This window comes from Belonocnema kinseyi, chromosome 6 (assembly GCF_010883055.1).
Source record: "Belonocnema kinseyi isolate 2016_QV_RU_SX_M_011 chromosome 6, B_treatae_v1, whole genome shotgun sequence".
In the NCBI taxonomy this organism is placed as follows: domain Eukaryota; kingdom Metazoa; phylum Arthropoda; class Insecta; order Hymenoptera; family Cynipidae; genus Belonocnema; species Belonocnema kinseyi.
The window spans coordinates 134,274,207-134,294,297 of NC_046662.1; the positions used below are offsets into that span (position 1 = coordinate 134,274,207).

Genomic DNA, 20,091 nt, shown 5'->3' on the forward strand with positions numbered 1-20,091 from the left:
ATGTTTGTTACTTTCATTATTTACTTGCACGATTTAAATTTGAGAGCACGTGAGATTTGGTATTTAAATAATTATTGTTTAATTTTTCTTAACACATATTGTCCGGCGCATCAACTCAGCGCACTGCTCAAACGAAGCGCCTACGCTACAGATTCGTTCGATTCTCGCTGTTCGTCGTTATTTGAACCAGCAGAGTCAAACGGAGTGAAGCATAGCGAGTATATCTACATCGACGCACTGCTGTTCAGACGCCGAGATTTCGCGTATCAAAACATTGAACGGGTCGGGTTTCGCTTTGACCGAATTAGCGCCGTTTGTTTAAACGAAGCGCGTCGAATATTTTGAATCGTAAAAGTTCTATCTTACCGAAGCGCTGTGATTCAAATTACGCTACGTACCCGATACAAAAGTTGAACTATGTGTGCTCGATGCTTCAGAACAGCTGATATTCAACTTTTGAATGTTGCGAGTTCTACGTGAAGAACTGCTCCATGTCAATACTTATTCGATGGTAGTTCGGTATTGCTATAGTGTCGGTTCTATACTCAAACCGATAAAATTACAAATTAAATAAAGAGATCCAGTTCGACTGTTTTACCTACAGAGTTTATTTACAATTATCCAGTAAGTATGACTTCACTATTTTTAAGAAATATGCGGTAACAATAATCTATGTTTTCTTACTTTTTTGCATTCAAAAAATATAGATATTATAATACAATTTTGTAATATCTATACTTTTTTCATTAAATAAAAAAAAAAGTGTACTTGGATTTGTCTCTTATTATAATGCTATGAAAGTTCTTTAACGATGTAACAACGTTCAGATTCTCGCCATCCATTTCAAACCCTAGAAAGAAGAATGATAGCGAGAAACCATCCATACAGTTGAGGATTTTGAATAAATGGTTATTCGAATCGTTTTATCACCCACGGAAACCTTTTACAATGTTTTTCAACGAATTTTCTGATTTTTAGGCACTCAACCCTTATTTCAACGTCTAATTTAGGGGTTTATGGTATCCTAATAGTGTTTTCCTTAATTCCCATTATATTTAATACAATTTAAAAAAATTGTATCGATATCATGATTTCCCTTTGAGATTCAGCAAAAAGAAAAGCACAAGATCATCGATTTTTTAAACATGCTTAAATTCATCCCTTACTTCAACCTCTACAATAAGCAAGGTCAGCATTCTCACGTATTTTCCTTTAATCCACGTAACATCAACTTTATATATATTTTTTTTAATTTGTTGAGTTATCTCTATTCATTCTCATTACATTAGATTTTAAACCAGAAAAATGCATATTGACCTATAGTGGCGGATCCAATATGGCGCACTGTAAAAAAAGCTTCGGTGATATTTACAATCAGCTGGTAATTATGCGTGCATTGTATTTTCAAATTGCAATATGTAACCTGATTAATTGACGATAATACAGTACTTATTTGCAATCTAGTGTAATTTCACTTCACGTTACAATGTGAAAATAAAACGCAGGTTGTTCAACTTGAAGTCGACTGTAAAATTAGTATGTCCGATGATGGAAATTATTCGATGAGTATGATACATAGTAAGCTTACGTAAGGTGATAAATTTACTTGGGGCGTTAAGTCTACGAAAGGGTATGTAAGTTTTGAAAATGTGTGCTTTTCTATCGCGAGGAATTAAGTCCGCGCGAACGAAAGCCGTAGAATTGTTTGCACGACTTGCGAGTGCAAGTCGTGCCAACCGATAAGTTCCAGAGACGCCCGAACCGCCTCTTACCATTTGGTGCACATTTCGTTATTTTGTACGTCAAATACATTTTGAGGTTCTTTTACGATTTTGGCCAACTTGGACATTTATAAAAAGTTATTATACAAAGATGCTATTATATATAATATACTATTATACATATACTAGTATATAATTATATAAAATGTTATTCTCCATAACTATAATATGTTTGAGTATAACGGAAAAGTTTAGGAAGACTGAACCTTCAAATATCATTTTGACTGAATTTGTTGACTTACGAACCGTAGTAGTTTCACGGTTGACAACAGGAAATTTACGTCCTGCATGTATTTCTTCATGGCGGATGCAGGTTGAGAAGAAAATATGTATTTTTACAGAATTTTGCTTATTTACTATGTGCCACACCGATGAAATAATTTCCATCGTCGCAGGATCTAAATTTACGTCAAATTTGTTTACAGTGCGGACAAGTTTTCAAAAAATTAATGCATCTTCATGAATCTTGTCAAACAAGAGTTTTGGAGGTCGCTGATTACAAATATGGAGCCAGCTTTGCAAAATATAAAATGGCGGATTCAATATAACGAAAGAGTTGAAGTAATAAATAATGGATTTTCATGAAACTTGGTACATTGGGTTTTTTTGGGGTTTCTGATTCAGAGACCCGAAAAACCCCCAGATGCCAAGTTCCATGAAAATCAAGGAATTTTTTCTAAACTCGTCCGCCAAATTGGATCCGCCAATTTGAATTTTGAAAATCTGGCTCCGAGTTCGTAATCAGCGACCCCAAAAACCGCTGGGTGACAAGTTTGATTAAAATCCAACAACTTTTTCCAAATTTGTCCACCATGTTAAACCTGCCATTTGCAATTTTGAAAATCGGACTTCAGATTCTTGATCAGTGATCCCAAAAACCCCCTAAAGTGCATATATTAATAAAATTAATTTCATAGAAAAATGTATGTGGCAAAGGGTTAGCCCAATAGTTAATATAACGGACACAAGGATTTAACGCACTCTTGAGCTTTAAATTTAAATCGTCGATCAAATCATTATATACTAAACAACCGTAGTAAAAATCGGGCAAGACTAGACTCTTATGTAGTTATTGTAGAATTCGGTATGATTTCCTCGAGATGCTCTGTACCTATTCCTGTCAGGACAAGATACGGTTTTGGAAATTTACCAGATATTAAATGACTTCCGAAAAAGGGATACTAAGATTCTCGATACAAAGGAATGAAAATAATGCCATATTAATTAAGTGGGATTTCGAAGTGACCGGTGGCACATGTTAATATTTGAATTTCGAAACAAAAATTACAGATTCTGTTGCTCCGGAGATGAAAAGTGGGGGGGGGGGGGTCTTGCCCTATATCTCGAAAAGCGTTTTTTGAACCACCTTAGCAAATACTTCATAAATACTATTGAGCCTGATGTTTTTTATAGGGATGTTTAGAGATTTCTTATTCAGAAAACTTGCGTTACGTTGCGAGGTAGTAGTCGCGAAGCGCTGAATCGTATTATCGAACTCGAGCTATGATTCAGTTACTATTTCCTTTGCAGTCTAACACACTGCTGCTGAGCGGAACATCATGTTATGCGCCAAGCTGTCTCGTTACTATCGAATACGGACTGTCATTACTGTTTCCGTGGCAGTCCCATCTACTAAAGCTGAGCGGAACCTTGTGTTCCTCTGCGAAAAGCTGACTTACCGTGCAAAAAGCTGTAGTTGCTATCGAAATGGAACAATTGTTATGAGAAAATCGTTCCATTCGAACTCAGCAATATCGCTTAGAGATTTCTTATCAAGAATAGGTAAGCAATTGCAGTGTTGTGATTGTAGGGAAACCCTTTCAAATAAAGTTCATTTACGTCCTTGAAGTACATAAAGCGTTTTTTGATAATACTTACTCATGTTAAATCACCATAAATTTAAATTATTTCTTCACTAGCCAAGAAATCATTTTTAAACTTGGCAGAAAATTTTATAATTCTAATACAAATTTTCGATGTCAGTTTGAAAAATAAATATATTTTTAAGCAATTTCATTAGTCTAAAACAACCTAGAAAATGTTGTTAAATCAGAGGAAACGTCAATAAGAAAAACACCTCTGATATAACGTAGCGTCCTGACACTGGCCAAGGCCAAAAAAAGTGTATATTTAATTAACCTGTATAAAGAAACCGTCAAAAATCCTTAACAAGACATTAAAAATTATTACTATTTGCTTAGGCTCAATTGCATTATCTTCACACGATCATAAAACATCATTGAAGAAGTTTTTATACAAACAATGAAAAAATGGTCGTTGGGTTAATTACCTTGAAGGATCGCGTACTCAATGTACACAAAATGGCTCAAATCATCAAATTTTCAAGTGCAAGTATTTTGAATATTTTTGAGACCTGCTGAACTTGGATTTGCCTTTGCACATGAATACCCTGTATTTGTATATTATTGATTTGCAATGTAGTGTTTCCAGCGTGTATAATAATAATTATTAATAATAATAATATTATATTAATGACTTTTTTAGGTTTTCGAGGCAATAGGAGTGGAGCCTGAGTTTTGGAATATTTTTACTAATATTTCTTGTATTGATGAAAAAGATTTTGAGAAATTATCTTTGAAACAGAGAGTGTGGTTACTGAAAACCCTATGTGACACAATTATGGTAAGTTTTTTGTATTGTTGATTCGTGATACATCATTTATCTTCACACATACAAGCAAATCTCTCGTTTGGCCACCGTTTGCACGTATCGAAAATGGTTGATTCCGCATGATACGCTAAGTCGACGAGCGTAATTCCCAACATCAGTGAGCAAAATGCTTTCACCGGTGATCGGCATGCTCTCCATGGTACCAAAACATTTTGCTTACTATGTGAACATCGTGCTGGGCAACGTTGACTTAGTCATTCGTCATTGTGGCAGTTTGTATTCCTTGCGTTAATCATGTTGGATCAGTGAGATTATATTCGATGTCTGTAAACTGCGGGTTTTTAAGAGTGTATAGCGGGCTGAACGATGCTGCTTTTTGACGCCGAAAAATAGAAGAAATGTCCAAATTACTGCACATGACTTGAAAATCTGCTATTTTCCACCATGTGTTGAAGAAAATATCGTATACACCAACGGAGGAAGCAGGAATATTTTATCTACGCGATAAAAAACATGTGCTCCCGTCAATAGATGCATAATACTGTGAGCCGATAACGTTAATTTTTAAGTAATCATAACATAATAGGGCTTACTGTTTTACGTCATCAAAGCTCATTTATTAGAATAAGGCTACACAATGGTTTCGAAGTATGAAGTCTATCAGTTCACAGAAAGTGATTATTGATTCAGATAAGTTTATAAGAATAAAAGAAAATCTGTGAACAGCACATCTAGCCAGACGTCAAACTGAAGATAGAACAAGGGTTTGACAACTCGTGAAGTATGGTGTACACTTTAGCTGAATTATCCTGAAGTATCTTGAAGTATCTTGAAGTACGTAAAATGTTTTGAAGTATTTTGAAATATCCTGAACTATCTTGAAAGAAATCCTGAAGTTTTTTGAATTATTGCGAAGTATCTTAAGTATCTTGAAATACGTGAAGTATCCTGGAGTATGTGAATTACCCTGAAGTACTTTGAAATATCTGGAAGTATGTGAATTATTCTGAATTACTTTGAAATGTCTTGAATCATGTGAATTATTCTGCAGTACTTTAAAATATCTTGAAGTACGTGAAGTATCTCGAATTATATGAAATATCACGAAGTACCTTGGCATATCAGATCGTTGTGTACCTTAAAATATCATAAAGTATCTTGAAGGCAGTTGAAATCTTTCAAATTATTTCGAATACTGACTTTGCTCAAATAGATATCAATAAACAGTAAATAAATACTCAGTTAGTGGCTAATACCAGTAAGTGCGTTTATTTTGTGATGTTGTTAGATGATGACGCATGTCAACACAGATCTGTGTTTCTAATTATTTTATAAAAATGTAATGTAACATTTGTTAATAATCCAGGATTTTGTTATCTGATTATTAAAAAAAATTATCTACAATGTTATCAATAATTTCTAAACTGATCACAAATTCGGTTTGGAAAAAATTACTTTGATTTGAAATATCCATACACTCTCGGATGTTATGGATTACTGATGATTTAAACAAACTTCTTTTAAAAATAAACCTGATAATTCTTCTAACACTAACAAAATTCTATTTTGAGTACAACAACATTATTTTGCAACTATCTTCAATTTCTTGGATAAGCTTCAACGACCTTTTTTTTAAGAAAAATGATTTAAAAAGGGCACAGATATATTTTGGAACGCGTCAGCGTCAATCAACGTCAGAAAATAAACGCTCTTACTAGTATTAGCCACGAACTGAAAATTTATTCATTTAACCAGTTTAAAACAAAAATAAATTTTTAATTATTTTACGAAAAAATAAATAATGATAAGGTCATGTAAAAGGCATGCTCTTAAACTGCTTTTTATGGGAATTAGCTACAATTTTGAGGACATTTTGTACATTTGAAAAGAGTAATATGTGCAATCAATATCGTAATTTAAGGAGACCACGAAACGGTAATAACCGGGCATTTTACAAATTTTTAGAAAAAGATGCTGTCGAACTTTGAATCGGATGAAACAACCTTTTAGTTAATCAACTATAAGTGTAAATTAATTAATGATTTTTAAATTTGAACTGCACTTCAAGATTTAAAAAGTGAATAGTAATTGATTTTGCAAGACGATTCGGAATCAGTTGATAATTTTATAATTTGCAGATATAAACGTTAAAAATGAAAAATGGAATAAAACTAGTTAAAAATCGTTAAGAATTGATTTTGTATTTTGAAAAATTAATTTTTAGAGAATATTTAGAAAGATTTACAAAATTATCAAAAATGATTGTCGAAGATTTTAAACCATTTTTTTTTAATTTGGTAGGACTTTAAAATAGTTTATAGGAAAAATGTTAGAATAAAATTGAATAATTTGAAAAGATGTTAAGAAGTTATGAAAAAATAAATAAAATAAGAGAAAAGATAAAGAAAGCAGCAGGGGTAATGAAACAGATATGGGTAATAGAAGAAAGAATGTTAAAAAAATTGGAGAAGGAGAGTGTGGTTATTTGATACGTAAGTATGAGCGGTATTAGGTTATGTAGCAGAGATATGGGGATGGATAGAAAGGAAAGATATTACGAGTTTACAAGAAAGCTATATAAGGTGGACACTAGGGGCAGACTGGAGGACGCCAGGATATATGGTGAGACGAGAAGCGCAAAGGGATAAGTTAAGTATTAGAGCGGGAAAGAGGACATGGAAATTTGAGGCCAAGCTGAGAAAGAGAAAGGGAGGGGAGTTAACGAGAAAGTGTTGGATAGAGGTAGAAGAGAGGAGTGGGAGGGCGATCGAATTAACGAGATGGGAAGAAGATAAGAGGGAGTTCTTTAATGCTAGAGACATAGAAGACCGGACTGAAGTAAACTATGAAGAATTGAAAAAAAGGAGAGTGAAAGAAAACTAATAGAAAGATTGGGGACGATTGAGGAATCAAAATACAATAAATGGTATAAGATGATAAAAAGGGAAGTAATATAAAAGTACTTAGAAAAGGGATGAGGAGAGAGAAGGTGGACCAGAATAGTAAGATTGAGATTGGGAAACGAGGTAAGGGAGGGGATTTATTGCGAAAAACAAGAGAACAGAAAATGTAGAATATGTGAATGGGAGGAGGAAACATGGGATCATGTATGGTAAGGATGTGGGAGAGGAATGGAAGATAAAGAAAGTTGATAAGAGAATGTAGTTAAGATTCTAGGGGAGGATGGATTAGGAGAAGAATTGATGAAAGGGTTGGAGGGGGCTAGAGGAGCGAATTTGGAAGAATGAAAGAATGCATGTGTAAAATAGAAGTCATGTAAACCCTTAGGGTATACATTATGAATAAAGAAGAAGTTCTGAAAAAATCTTTAAAATAATTTAAAATTTGAAAAAATATTAAATAACATGTAGGTGTTTCAAAATTTTGAAGCATTTTAACGATATTTAAACTGCTTAAAATAAAAATAATTTAACGTTAATTTTAAGAAGTGTTAAATTCAATAACAAAATTTAATCGATCATTTTTCAATGTTTCTAACTTAAAATTACTTAAAATAATATAATTTTAAAGTTTTTTCAGACTTATTGATTGATTCTTCAATTTAAAGCACTCAAAATAATAATGTGGATTTATGTTTTTGGAACTGAATTTGAATCTTCAAACTCTACAATTTATCAAAGTTAAAAAATTTGAATTTTGCAGCTGCATTTAATTTAAAACTGTTCAGTTGAAAAGTGTTAGTAGCTCTCATTTTACAAGTGTAAATTATTAAACATTTGATTACAACATTTTTTTAATTAAAAACTTTTAAACTTGAATTTTAAAAGTTTAAAATTCTTGAGCTCCACTTTGAGTGCTTTAATTTTTAGCTCAGTTTTAATGACCGCAAATTTTCATAAACTTCCGCAAATTTATAGACTTTTTTAAATTGAATTTTTGGGAATTTAATGTACCTGAAGTTTCGAATGTTGAAATGTACGAAATTTTTTTACTGATAATTATGTAAAATATAAAAAGGGCTAAAATTTTTTTTATATTGGAATTAATTTATTATTGAAACAGAATTATAATGCATAAATTTAAAATGCAGTTGGAGAAATATTCATGGATAAAATGAAAATTGGGAAAAATATTTCGTTCATTTGAACGTTCGGAACTTCAGATACATGGAAATTTATGGTAAGTTACTATAAATCACCTTCAAAATTTCCGCAAATCATGCGTCCTGTATTTGAAATCAAATATGGACTGATATCATGACTGTATTTCGAGAAATGTCTGAAATCATCTATTTTTTATGAAAAATGTCCTATGTGACAAGGGAGAGAGTGACTTTTTCTACTTATGTACGTTTTTAGCATTTGTGTCCGGCTCGTACTACGCGCTCGCCTACGACATGTACTAAAAACATACACTTGTCGGAACAATCCCTCTTTCCCCCCTAGGATCATAATATACTATTTTAGGGAATATTTCCAAAAGGAATATTTTGTGGAATGCCAAATTATTAAAAACTAAATCAAACTTAATAAAGCACCCTTTTGAAGAGTTTTTCAAACTAAACATTTGTTGAATTATTTCAAGCCCTCATTATTTGAAATGGTCCTACTTTCAAACTGATCTGAATTTATACGATTTTGATTTTTCTGAAATATTGATTTAAGTATTAAAAGACGGTGATTTATAGTCAATTTAAAATTATCAAATGCCTGTGAGTAAAGTTGTTCTAGCATTGTTCTAACAATTTCATACATTTAAAACGTGTACTCTTGAATCATCCTTTTGTAAGAATATTAGCAGGCATATTTATAGTTGAGGTACAGTTGATTTTAACTATGTCTTCTTTTAGAACTTCTCTGAACAATTGGTGTTTCATATCGCTATGTTTTGATTTTGCTTGATAGATCGGATTTTTGGCCAATGATTGTGCTCCGATATTTTCGTTTCCTATGTATATTTCACTAACTCTAGGAATTGAATTCAAGATATTAAGTTTCAAAGATAAATCACTTTCTTCTCTGTCTCAGTCAGCGCCGTGTTCTCTGTTCCGTCATTGAAAGTACTACAGTTCTTTGCTGTCTTGATTCACACTCAATACGTCCGTGGTAGAAGGTAAATGTATATCCAGTGTAGGATCCTATATCTTCAGAAAAACCTGTCCAGTCTTCATCAGTAAATCTTTTCTACTTTTCGTTACCTTTTAAATAAAAAAATCCATAATTGATTGTTTCTGTAAAGTACCTAAGGGCTCTTTTAGGGCTTATCCAAAGTTGATTCCCGTAATTACAAGCCCCTACGAGATTTGTGTATGGTCACTTTTGTTTCTTTATCCAGATTTTCAGATTCTTTAATAAGTTTTAAACCTTGTTCCTTAAAGAAATACACTTAAAGTTTTCCAGATGGAAAACTGATGCATAATTATTGCCTTATTTCAGTTTTCATGTTCAGATAGTAGTTAACATTTCCCTGCTCCTTGACTTCAAAATATTCCACTAGTTTCCTTTGTCCAGATTTGGAGAAAATTTGTCGAACTAGTCCAAATTTGCATTTCTTAAGTAGGCGACTAAGATATCGACGACGTATTCTAATACTAATATTATATTTTCTTTTAGATTTATTAAGTATGCTCACGGATATCCACTAGTAGATTTGTGCCCAAAACATTGAATTTTCTGATAAGGCTTGTTTTAAATTTTTTTAGGTTTGTGTTTTCCAAAGATTCATACAGCAATTCTTGTCTTTTCATATAGATTTTCTTCTAAACTTATTCATTTAGGCATGCTGGCGTAGTATTAAATTGATGTTCTTTAAGAGCAAACTGTCCTGCCAGTACAAGAAGTTTTAATCAACTCTTTCAATCTGCGTAAACCACTGAGCTAAAAAAAGTGCTTTCCTTTTCGCTGTATGGTTACGTCAGAATTGTATTTATTTTTTATTATCCCTGCTGAATTTGCATGGAAAAATTTCTTTTCTTCGTCTGATTCTTGTTGAACATCTTCGTTTGGTATCAGTTCGTATTATTGCCGGTTTGCAAGTTTTAATTGTGAAATTTAGCCCAGGGCTTGGTGCAATCTTAGGATTTTTAATAACTGCATTTGTATGATAATCGTCTTCTTCTGATTCGATTTCTTCAGGCTTCTTTTCGGGTCTAGAAATAATTTCCATGTAATTAGGCTAATGATTCACTTCTCCTGAAATACAGTTTCTTGATTTGTTCTCGAGCCTTATTTTGGAGGTGACTTCTGGGAATTAGTTTGAACATCGATCGAATTTTTAAACCTAGTATCACGTGAAATAATAACCTTTTTTGCATTTACCAAATATATACAATAAGCTGTTGATGAATCGTCGTAGTCGAGGAATTTTTCCATTAGTCCATTTGATCGATTTTTCCCTTGTTAAAAAATTTATTTAAAAGAAAATTGTTTCTCTAAATATTCTAAAGTTGTTCACTTTAGGACGTTTTCCATACAATGCCTCAATGGGGGTTATTCTGTCAGGAGACTTGGTGATTCATCGATTTCTCACATAATTCATGGTCCCGGCGGCTTTGGTCCGGAAAGATGGAGGATCATGCTTCATAGATCATGCATCGAGCTATCTGGACTAATTTTAGGTTTGTCTAATAATCGTTTTAAATTTGTCTGAAAACTTTGGTTTGGCACTTTTGTTCTTGATGCTGTTGATATAGGTGAAGCGGGTGATTCTGATTAAATTTCACTTAATCATCCGCAGTCAAAGAATTCTGATCTTATCAACAATGAAGCTACCTCCTCCATGCATCCTTTTTTAGTGCTCTCATATTTACACGCTCGACTCCTCGTTATAATCCCTAAACTCGTTCTTCCTGTCTCCCTCCTGACAATATAGTTCAGCGTATTCCTTGCCAATCCCAGTGTTCATTTTACATACCTCTCTTGGATCCTATTTACCTCCTCCCTTACCTTCCACACCTGTACTCCGTAAAATAGGACACTCATCACTAGTGAATCAAACAATTTCACTCTCCTTATCAAATCATCTGTGAACAACCTCTTTCCCAGACAACACATCTGCCTGTTCATCACATTTGTCAGTCCCACCCTCTCTTTTATATGACCATCCACTACCCCATTCCTTCGAAACAGGAATCCCAGCTACACAAACTCTTTCATCCCTGTACCGCTTTTCCTGTCTAGTTCCATTTTCCTCCCTTATTACTCCCACCTCCTGTCCTGAACATCATAACTTCGACTTGTCCGCATTTAACTCTTAACCCATTTGTGTCCAAGTATCTTCTCGACCTTTTCATTATCTCCTTTAAAACCTCTTTGTTCTTTGCTTGCAGCACTATGTCATCTGCATATGCGAGTGACCACATCCTGACTCCTCCTACCACTCCGGCCGCTAGCTTACTTTCCATATCCGAGATTAAAATTGCGCAAAGCGTTGGACATAGCGACAACCTTGCCTCTCTTCCGTGTATCTGATCCCTGAAATGAATCTTTAAACAAGTTCCTCCATTTGTCACTCCCTATCTTCTTACTTATTCTACCCTACGTTTCATAAACCTATTAATTATCTTCCACACGTCCCCTTTTGTCTTAACACTTCTCAACTACTCTTCCAGTCCTTTTTCCTTTTCCTGCTCTTTCTTCTTACACATCACGCTAACCTCCTTCCTCATTTCTACGTAGTCCTCCCTTTGCGCGGTAACTTTCTTCGATTTCCTGTACTTCTTTTTACCTTTCTCTTCATCATTTTATATTTCCTATTCCATCACGGCTTCACCATTCCTTTCTTCTTCTTCCTAAATACATTCTTTTGCATACACCGTTTCACTTTCTCTTTTAGATCCTCCCATATCTCGTTCACCGACTCCCCCTCAAAGTTTACATGGCCCAGCTGCTTCTGATACTTCTCTATCGCCTCTCTCGTCCATGACGCCCTCTCCCCTAACAACCCTTCTTCCTCAGCCTGCCTTCCGCCACCCTCCCCCTTTATACACAAACCTAATGGCTGATTATCTGTTTCCACCCTGACTTCCACTGCGAATTTCTGTATCACCTCGCACCTTTCCATATTCATGATCACATCGTCTATCATCGATACCACCGATACCACCGATCTTACTCACATACGTGTATGCTCCCTCTTCGTACCCTGTTACCATACCATACGCCACCGTCCAGTCTCTGTCCTCCATCCAGGCTCTTAGAATCTCTCCCTCTATATTTATTATCTTATCCTTCGATTGTCTTTCGAAGCTCTCCCTTTCCCGCTACAGCCCCCCCCCCTGAAATCTCGCATTGAAGCCCTCCCCCAGTACCACCATACCCTTAGCTCTCTCTCCTCATAAGTTTTCCACCCTTTCGACCCTTACCATGCCATCCTTATTATACACAGTCACAAGCTTATACGTTACCCCTACTATCTTTACTGCCCTCATTTGCAAGCCCGCTCCCTCTCCCTCCCTCTCTCTCTCTCTCCATAAACTTCTTCCTTTATTCTATCCCTGACCCCTGTCATAATTCCCTCGCTAGCCCTTTCAAAGCTCTTTACTCTGACTGCCTTCCACTCTATTCCATTCCTTTCTATCTACCCACGTCTCTACCAGTCCAATCACACCCTCACCCCCTTCTTTCCACGAAACAAATTCCCCCGCACTTCTTTCAACACTTCCTTCTCCTTTTCCCGCACCCACATTTTAACATATATTTTTATTTTTCGATACCATACCTTCGCCGCTCTCCCTTCACACCTCTCCTTCCTAGCCCTGTCTATCATATTCTCCACCCTCTTCCAAATACCTTGCTTCTCGCCCTCCCCCTGTCAACTGCTTCCATTCCGGACCTGCCCTCCACTTGCTCAAACCTTTTTTCAGCCCCGAACTTAGGGCTAGGGAATATTGAGGTGAGTTATGTAAAAAATCACGATTTTTTAAAAGTATTGTATCTTGGAAACCAATTGACATAATTTAATTTTATGATGAAAATATCCTCTGAGTTTCGTCCTCGCTAAACTATTCCTTCTTGTAGAAAAACTTATTTCTGCCAAATTAATTTTTTTAATATGATGTATAACTATGAAGTTAATGAAAAATGTTGTCGATATAAAAACAATTAATTTCACTACCAAAACAAACTGAAGTCCGGAAAAATAGAATGTACTATTTAGTGTCATTTCATCTTTGGCAATATCAGGATTTAAAAAAATCGTATTGAATCATTACAGTGTATGATATAGTTCTTTAGTTGTATTTCATTCGTCAAGATAAAATGGCAAACACTGGTACTTTATAACTCTTCCAGGTTCGTATACTCGACGAGTATTGGGTCGAAATAAGGTTTCAAGAATTTGCAAAGCTACAAAAACTCTTCTTTCATCGCTGATCAGGAACAAGCAAATTTGTCTAATTTAAATTCCATATTTATAACCAGATTTTTGCACGCACAAACCATCACCTTTATTATAAGTTGTACCTTTTACAGAAACTTTACTACATTCTTCTATACATAACGGTAAGTTAGCTTTTCGCATAGCTGCTTATAATTCTACAATGTATATTTGAAAGAGAAGCGAGAACTTTCTGAATTTGAATTTCGAGCCGCAAATCTTCTCCTGATCTTAGAAAGCTTTGAGAAACCTTATGTATTTCTTATAAAGATTTTGTAACATGGATGAAGTTGCGGAGAGATCGAATTGATCGTTTGGAAAAAGTAGGTTTCCTTTCGAATCGCATACTCCACACTTTAATTAATGGTCCGAAAAATCGAATGAGGTCAGGATATTGAAGTTCTTCGTCGAATAAGGTTTGTCCTACTGAATGATACTCGTTCATAACAATTTGCAGATATAGCAAGCGCGATTTTTCGATAGCTGGTGCACTTACAATCTATAAAATTTCTGTTAGTTGTAGTAAAAACATCTAAATCAAATAAATCATGGCCGAGACATGGAGGAAGACCAGGATTGCAAAAATGATACGTTTTTAATTCGTTAAAGACTGAGTTTAACTTTAATCCCTCGTAAGTTTTGAGATTAGTTTGTTTAATCACATTAAAAGTCTTATTATAAGATTCGATGCTTCTTACTGAATACGTCTGAAAGCAGCCATCGTTTTCATGAAACTCACTTCTTGTTATTAAGTAGTATCGATAGAAGCAAATCGAAATGCTAAAATATTCAAGATAGCCACTTGTCGAATGGCTCCCTAGATTGTCTCCAATAATAAATACAATAATTCCTCTAATACTTTTTCTTATTTATATTTGTACTCCATCAGTTTCAATAATTTTTTTAATCTGAACAATTGTCTCATAAAGTTTATGATGATTGAAAAACTTCTCCTTACAAACGACAACCAGTTTTGTATTCCCGGTAATAAGCGTTGAATAGAGAAAAATTAATATTTTCAGATTTCAGCGTAAAAGTGAAGATTATTCTATTCTTTTGAATGCGCGATTTTTTCATCTGTCTAAAATGTTATTATAAGAATATGATATCTCAGAAACCAATTCATTTCTATTTCCATATCGACCACCGCACAGTGGTTCAGATGGTACGAAAAAGTGATCAAAACTAAAAAAATTAATTTTTTTTCTTTTTTTCATGTAGAATTGATGACAATCTTTTAAAAACTATTTGAAGTTCATGAAAGTCTGAAAATTATAAAAATATATTATTATTTTAGGCAGTTTTTTAGGCTTCAAAGTTCAACAATTTGAGAACTCGCTCTGAACGCCTAATATACACCTTAACTTTAAAAGGCGCTGTATCAAGACAAACAAAAAATATTTTTAAAACGATTATATAGAATGATAGGGTATTCATTCCTTTAAGTGATTCAAGTATTAAGAATTTCATATTTATAAATATTATTAATTTTTTACAATTATATTTCACGCGTAAAGTTATTTCTCATTTAACCAGCTTTCAATTGAAAATATATAAGTGCAACACCTTGCGTACAAAAAATGGAAATGCTACGTTGTAGTGAAATATCTTATGCATTCATTTCCATCAAAGATTTTTGCGCCAACTTGCAACTTTATAATTGGGAAACTAATTACGAGGGCTAAACAGGCAGGAATTTGCACGCGTCGAGTCACACGCTCATCCCGCATAGCAGTTGTCGAAATAGGGATTTTAATTTAAACAGTTTTCATTATTGAGCGATTCAGATATTCAATATCCTATTCTTATTTTTGTTAAATCGTTTAATTTAAATAATTATGAAATTTTATTACAAAAAAATGTGAAGAAATTTTTTTTGCAAGTTAACTTTATCATTTAGCAATTGTACTACAATAAAGGACTACGTTATCTTAATAGAATCCTTAAAATGAAAGTTTAAAGGCAAGTCCTAAACTGTACCTGTTATCTGGGTATTGTGGTTGGTGTCTAAAAGGTCTTTAAACAGATATTGATAGTGGCTGTGAAGACTAATTATACCTTTCGGCTGTGAAGCGACTTACATCCGGTAGGTAAAGCCGGCAATACAAATAATGTTTTTGTAATAAAGTTCTTTTTCTGATGTTCGAGAGTACATAATTTATTTGCTTACATAATTATTATTTCGTCAATAATCACTTACCTTAATTTGATACAGCAAATTACATCTGAATTAGAAATTTAAAATTGGGAACTTGAAATACCATTATAAATTAAATTTTAGGAATTTATAGGGTTTTTTTATTTAGGCCAACGTATTACATTTGCCACTTTTAACTTTTTAAATTATTCTAAGATATTTAAAATAAGAAAATTAAGAAATGTTTATGAACTGGATTTAATAAAATTGTATTCATGGTCAGAATGCGTTGGCAGCCATATTGGGTCCGCCATTTTTAATTTTGAAATTTTTACAACAAATTTGGAATCAGAGACCCGTAAAGTATTTATAAAATAAATTTCATGCAAATCGGATAACATTTAGACTTTTGATCACCTTTTTATACGATCTGAACCACTGAGTGCCGCATAGTAGTTTCATATTTCCCAAAAGAGCACGTGTTTTCAATATATTTAATTCCTTGTAAATGTACCGATAGGCACACCTGACAGAGATATCTTGTATTTCGCGAAATTGTTCATATTTTGAGGGTATTGAATTCCTTCTAATCAGTTCACAAAATATGTGTAATAAATTATTTTATTTCCTTCATGTGGAATGTAAGTTATGAAATTTTAATTCTAATCAATTCAAGTCTTTCTCTCTATAGTTAAAATTGTTTCAATTCACACATTTGAATAGATTTCTCTAGTGCATTTTTAACACGTATAAATAAATAATTAGATTATAAATAAATATAAATTTGAATATTTCTTTTGAATTCATAAGTTTAAACAGATTTAATAATGAAAAAATGGGTTAAATAAATGCTTCCGTTAAATTTTACTAAGCCGATTGAGGGGAACAAGGCACTTTTTCTATTCCCGTTGAGGGAATTTAAGACGTGATGAAAATATCGCTTTTTACCCTTTATTGTATCAAGAAATTTTGATTGAGGTTCTATATAATTAAATTTGTCTCGGTAAATTTTTTTTCGCTTGTAATCTGTCGCGAGGAGATTCTGAGATTTTAAGAAGAGACCATTTTCAAAAACATCTCGGTCCATTTTTTTAATTACGTTGGAAGATAATCCTTTTTCAATGAACGCCGCTTGAAGGAGCACATTGCATACGAGCGTAAGTGCCAATACTCGAATCTTACATGAGAACTAAAAAACTGTCTAACTTTCACGCAAATAATTTTAAAAAAATGCAAAAACGTTTTCAAAAACTCTTGATTTTTATACATGAAAAGTTGCATAAGTGTTTTATTTTTCAATTTAAAAAAAAGCAAGAAAGTACTTTTGAGATGTTGGTTAGCTCTAATAAATCGCAAATAGAGCACTCTAAAAAGATAACCATGTACGAGAAAGCCCTGGTCAAAGATGAACAAGCATTAAAAAGCTTCAGTTTTTACACATAAAAAGTTGCGTAACTGTTTAATTGTTTAATTTAAGAGAAAAACAAGAAAGTGATTGTGGCCTATTGTTTAGGTTTATTGAATCGCAAAAAGAGCGCTTCAAAAAAGATAACCATGTGCGAGAAAGCCCTGGTGAAAGATCGGCGCGCACCAGAAATCTTCAATTTTGAGTCATAAAAAATAACTTTTGCAGCAACTGTTTCTTTCCCAGAAGTCTTATTTTTGACGGACAAATTTGAAAACAACAGAATCGAAACTTGCTCTGGAAATCAGCGACGCCGCGGTGACAACACGCTATGAACCATCAAATAATAAAAATAATAAAATAATTAAAAATTGAGCAATCAAAGTTTTTATAAACTGAAAACTTCTGAAATTAGAAATTAATTTTTTTAAATTTTAAATAACCATAGGACTGCAGCAATGTGAGTACAACATCCGACGGTTCTTACACCTGTCTTGCATTGGCAGTACCATGAATTAATGGGATTCGTTTCTTCTTGGTACTCTACAACAGATTATAAATCTTGTAAGAGCTATGTCACGACTGAATCTGAACGCGTATTACATTTTTAGATTACCTGTAAATAGATAACTCGTACGTGCTACTTTCGCTTATGTGTTCTTCTGTATACGATCGTGCTTGCTTTAATTGGTAAGTGCCGAGAGTAAACTGTGTCAGCTCATCCATAGTTTGTCTGGGAAAATCAGAGACAGCGTTAGCATCTAAGGATTGCCAGATCACCCGTCTTCTTTGACCAATCTTCTTTTTCAACCCGTTCTTTAAAAGATTTGGTTTTTTTACCGCGCGGAGCATTGTGTTAGCAATGGCCTGATCATCAGAGTTTTCACTGATACGTGGTGGCCGAAACGCGTTATAAAGGGCACACACAATTCGTACATAGACCCCAATATTCGGGATCTGACTGTTCGAAACTACGTGGTCTAGCGCTTTCCATTTTTGCAAAAGACCGTTGACGGCCTCTATGACCCATCGTATTTTTGTAATCAGTCGAAATTCGTTGATCTCGAGAGAGTTGCTGTGAGCCTTTCGTTAAGAAATGGAGCATCTTTGTAATGAAATCAAGATCTTCCAAAAGCTGTAAACAATCCCGGAAACTTAAATCGATAACAAAAACACTATCAGAAGGTAGCCACGATCGAAAATCAAAAGCTTCTGTCTTCATAAGACTAGTCAAAATGTTCGCGTCATTATTTTTACCGTACACGAAGTATGGCCCAAGAACCTCTAGAATGTATCCGGTGATACTTACAATTATCATAAGTTTTACCAGCGTCCTCCTTTATGGATGGAGAAACAGCGCCTTTGAAATCGGTCATTTGAACTTTTTTCGATGTAAACATAGGTACCGTCCGCCATAAGAACGTAAACGCTTTCTATGTTTGAAAAAGTTTCTTGGACATTAATCGTGTATATTTATTAATAATATCCTCAGGAGATATATGACCGACTCCTAAGAATTTTAGTACGAAAGATCTCATAAGTGCATTCCGCGCTGACGCAATTGCTCTGCCTACTCTTCTTTTTGATATTGCCAACAAAGTAGATAAGACAGATAAAGAGAGTTCTGTCCGCAATTTCATTAGAAAATGAGCTAAACAAGCGCGGTAAGATCTTCCACTGGTTTGTCTTAGGTGATCTTGCATGATCTGAGCAACAGAGTGATTATTTCAGCGTCAAGAATAGGAACATCTGACTGAATTTCAATCACATTAATTGCTTCTTTTTGTAAATAATCCTCCTGCAGGTGTTTTTACAGGTCTTTGAAGACGGAGGAATGAATAATCCTCTTTCGACAAATACGTGAGGGCGAGCCTCAGCAGAAACATGTACAAGCTTACCTTTTCTCTTGAAAACAACACACTGCTTCCCAAAAACGATACCTCTTTCTATATGTAACAAAACTGTTCCAGAAACTAATGGAAGATTTTGCGAATCGGAACAACTTGCCGATTTGGAGAGTTCAGCACTTTCATAACCGGTTATATTTTTTGAATCACAAGGAATTTTAGATATTAAATAGCGGCAGTGTCCACAAACCTTCGCAGAGCTCACAATCTCGGAGTTACAGTACTCTCTTCTTAAAATCTCAACATCAGAATCAGATCGAAGAGTAGACTTATCAGAAGCTCTTTTCAAATGCTCACCGCAAGCTTCGCAGTAAAAAAGAACCATTTTGTGTTAAATTCAATGAAAGGTTAATATTGGAAAGTTGAATAAGCAATATGATGTGGAAGTTGATGCAGCAATGTTACTCCAATTTTCATGAAAAAAATTCAGTTCGGCATGAAATTTTGTCTAAATTGATGTGCTGTCCTGTAACCGAATATTGTCAGCTTTGAGTTTGCAAAAAATGTCCAGGAATTAGATGCATTATCTTTCATCTGTAGGACTTTTATAGGCAGCTGGTTCAGATAATATTGTTTTTGCGATTTGGAACAAAGGTGACTTAGAAAAGAGAACAACTTCTATTGACAGTTTTGTCAAAGAGTTGATAATCTGGACAAAAAAAAGCGAATGTGCACATATATGTGAAAAATATTGAAAGGGAAGAAATCAAAGAGGAGAAAGATCGCGCTAAGAGTAATTCAAATTATTTAATAATGCAGGCTGACTTTGCTGAGAATTGAAAGTTAATGGTAAAAGATGCAATTCAAACTAATCATTGTTCAAATGATTAAATATCGGTATTCACTGCTCTTTGCTTTCGAGGTGCAGAAACTAAAAGTTTTGCAGTTGTTTCC

General features: G+C 34.0%; 1 protein-coding gene across 9 annotated transcripts in view; it reads left to right on the plus strand.

Moving 5' to 3' along the window:
- The window catches only part of LOC117175109, a 416,485-nt gene that overhangs the window by 306,842 nt on the left and 89,552 nt on the right, over positions 1–20,091 (plus strand). For all 9 annotated transcript variants that reach the window (XM_033364660.1, XM_033364662.1, XM_033364669.1 and 6 more), the window contains one exon: positions 4,287–4,424. In XM_033364660.1, coding sequence (XP_033220551.1) covers positions 4,287–4,424 — 138 coding nt within the window. The remainder of the gene's footprint in view (positions 1–4,286; positions 4,425–20,091) is intronic.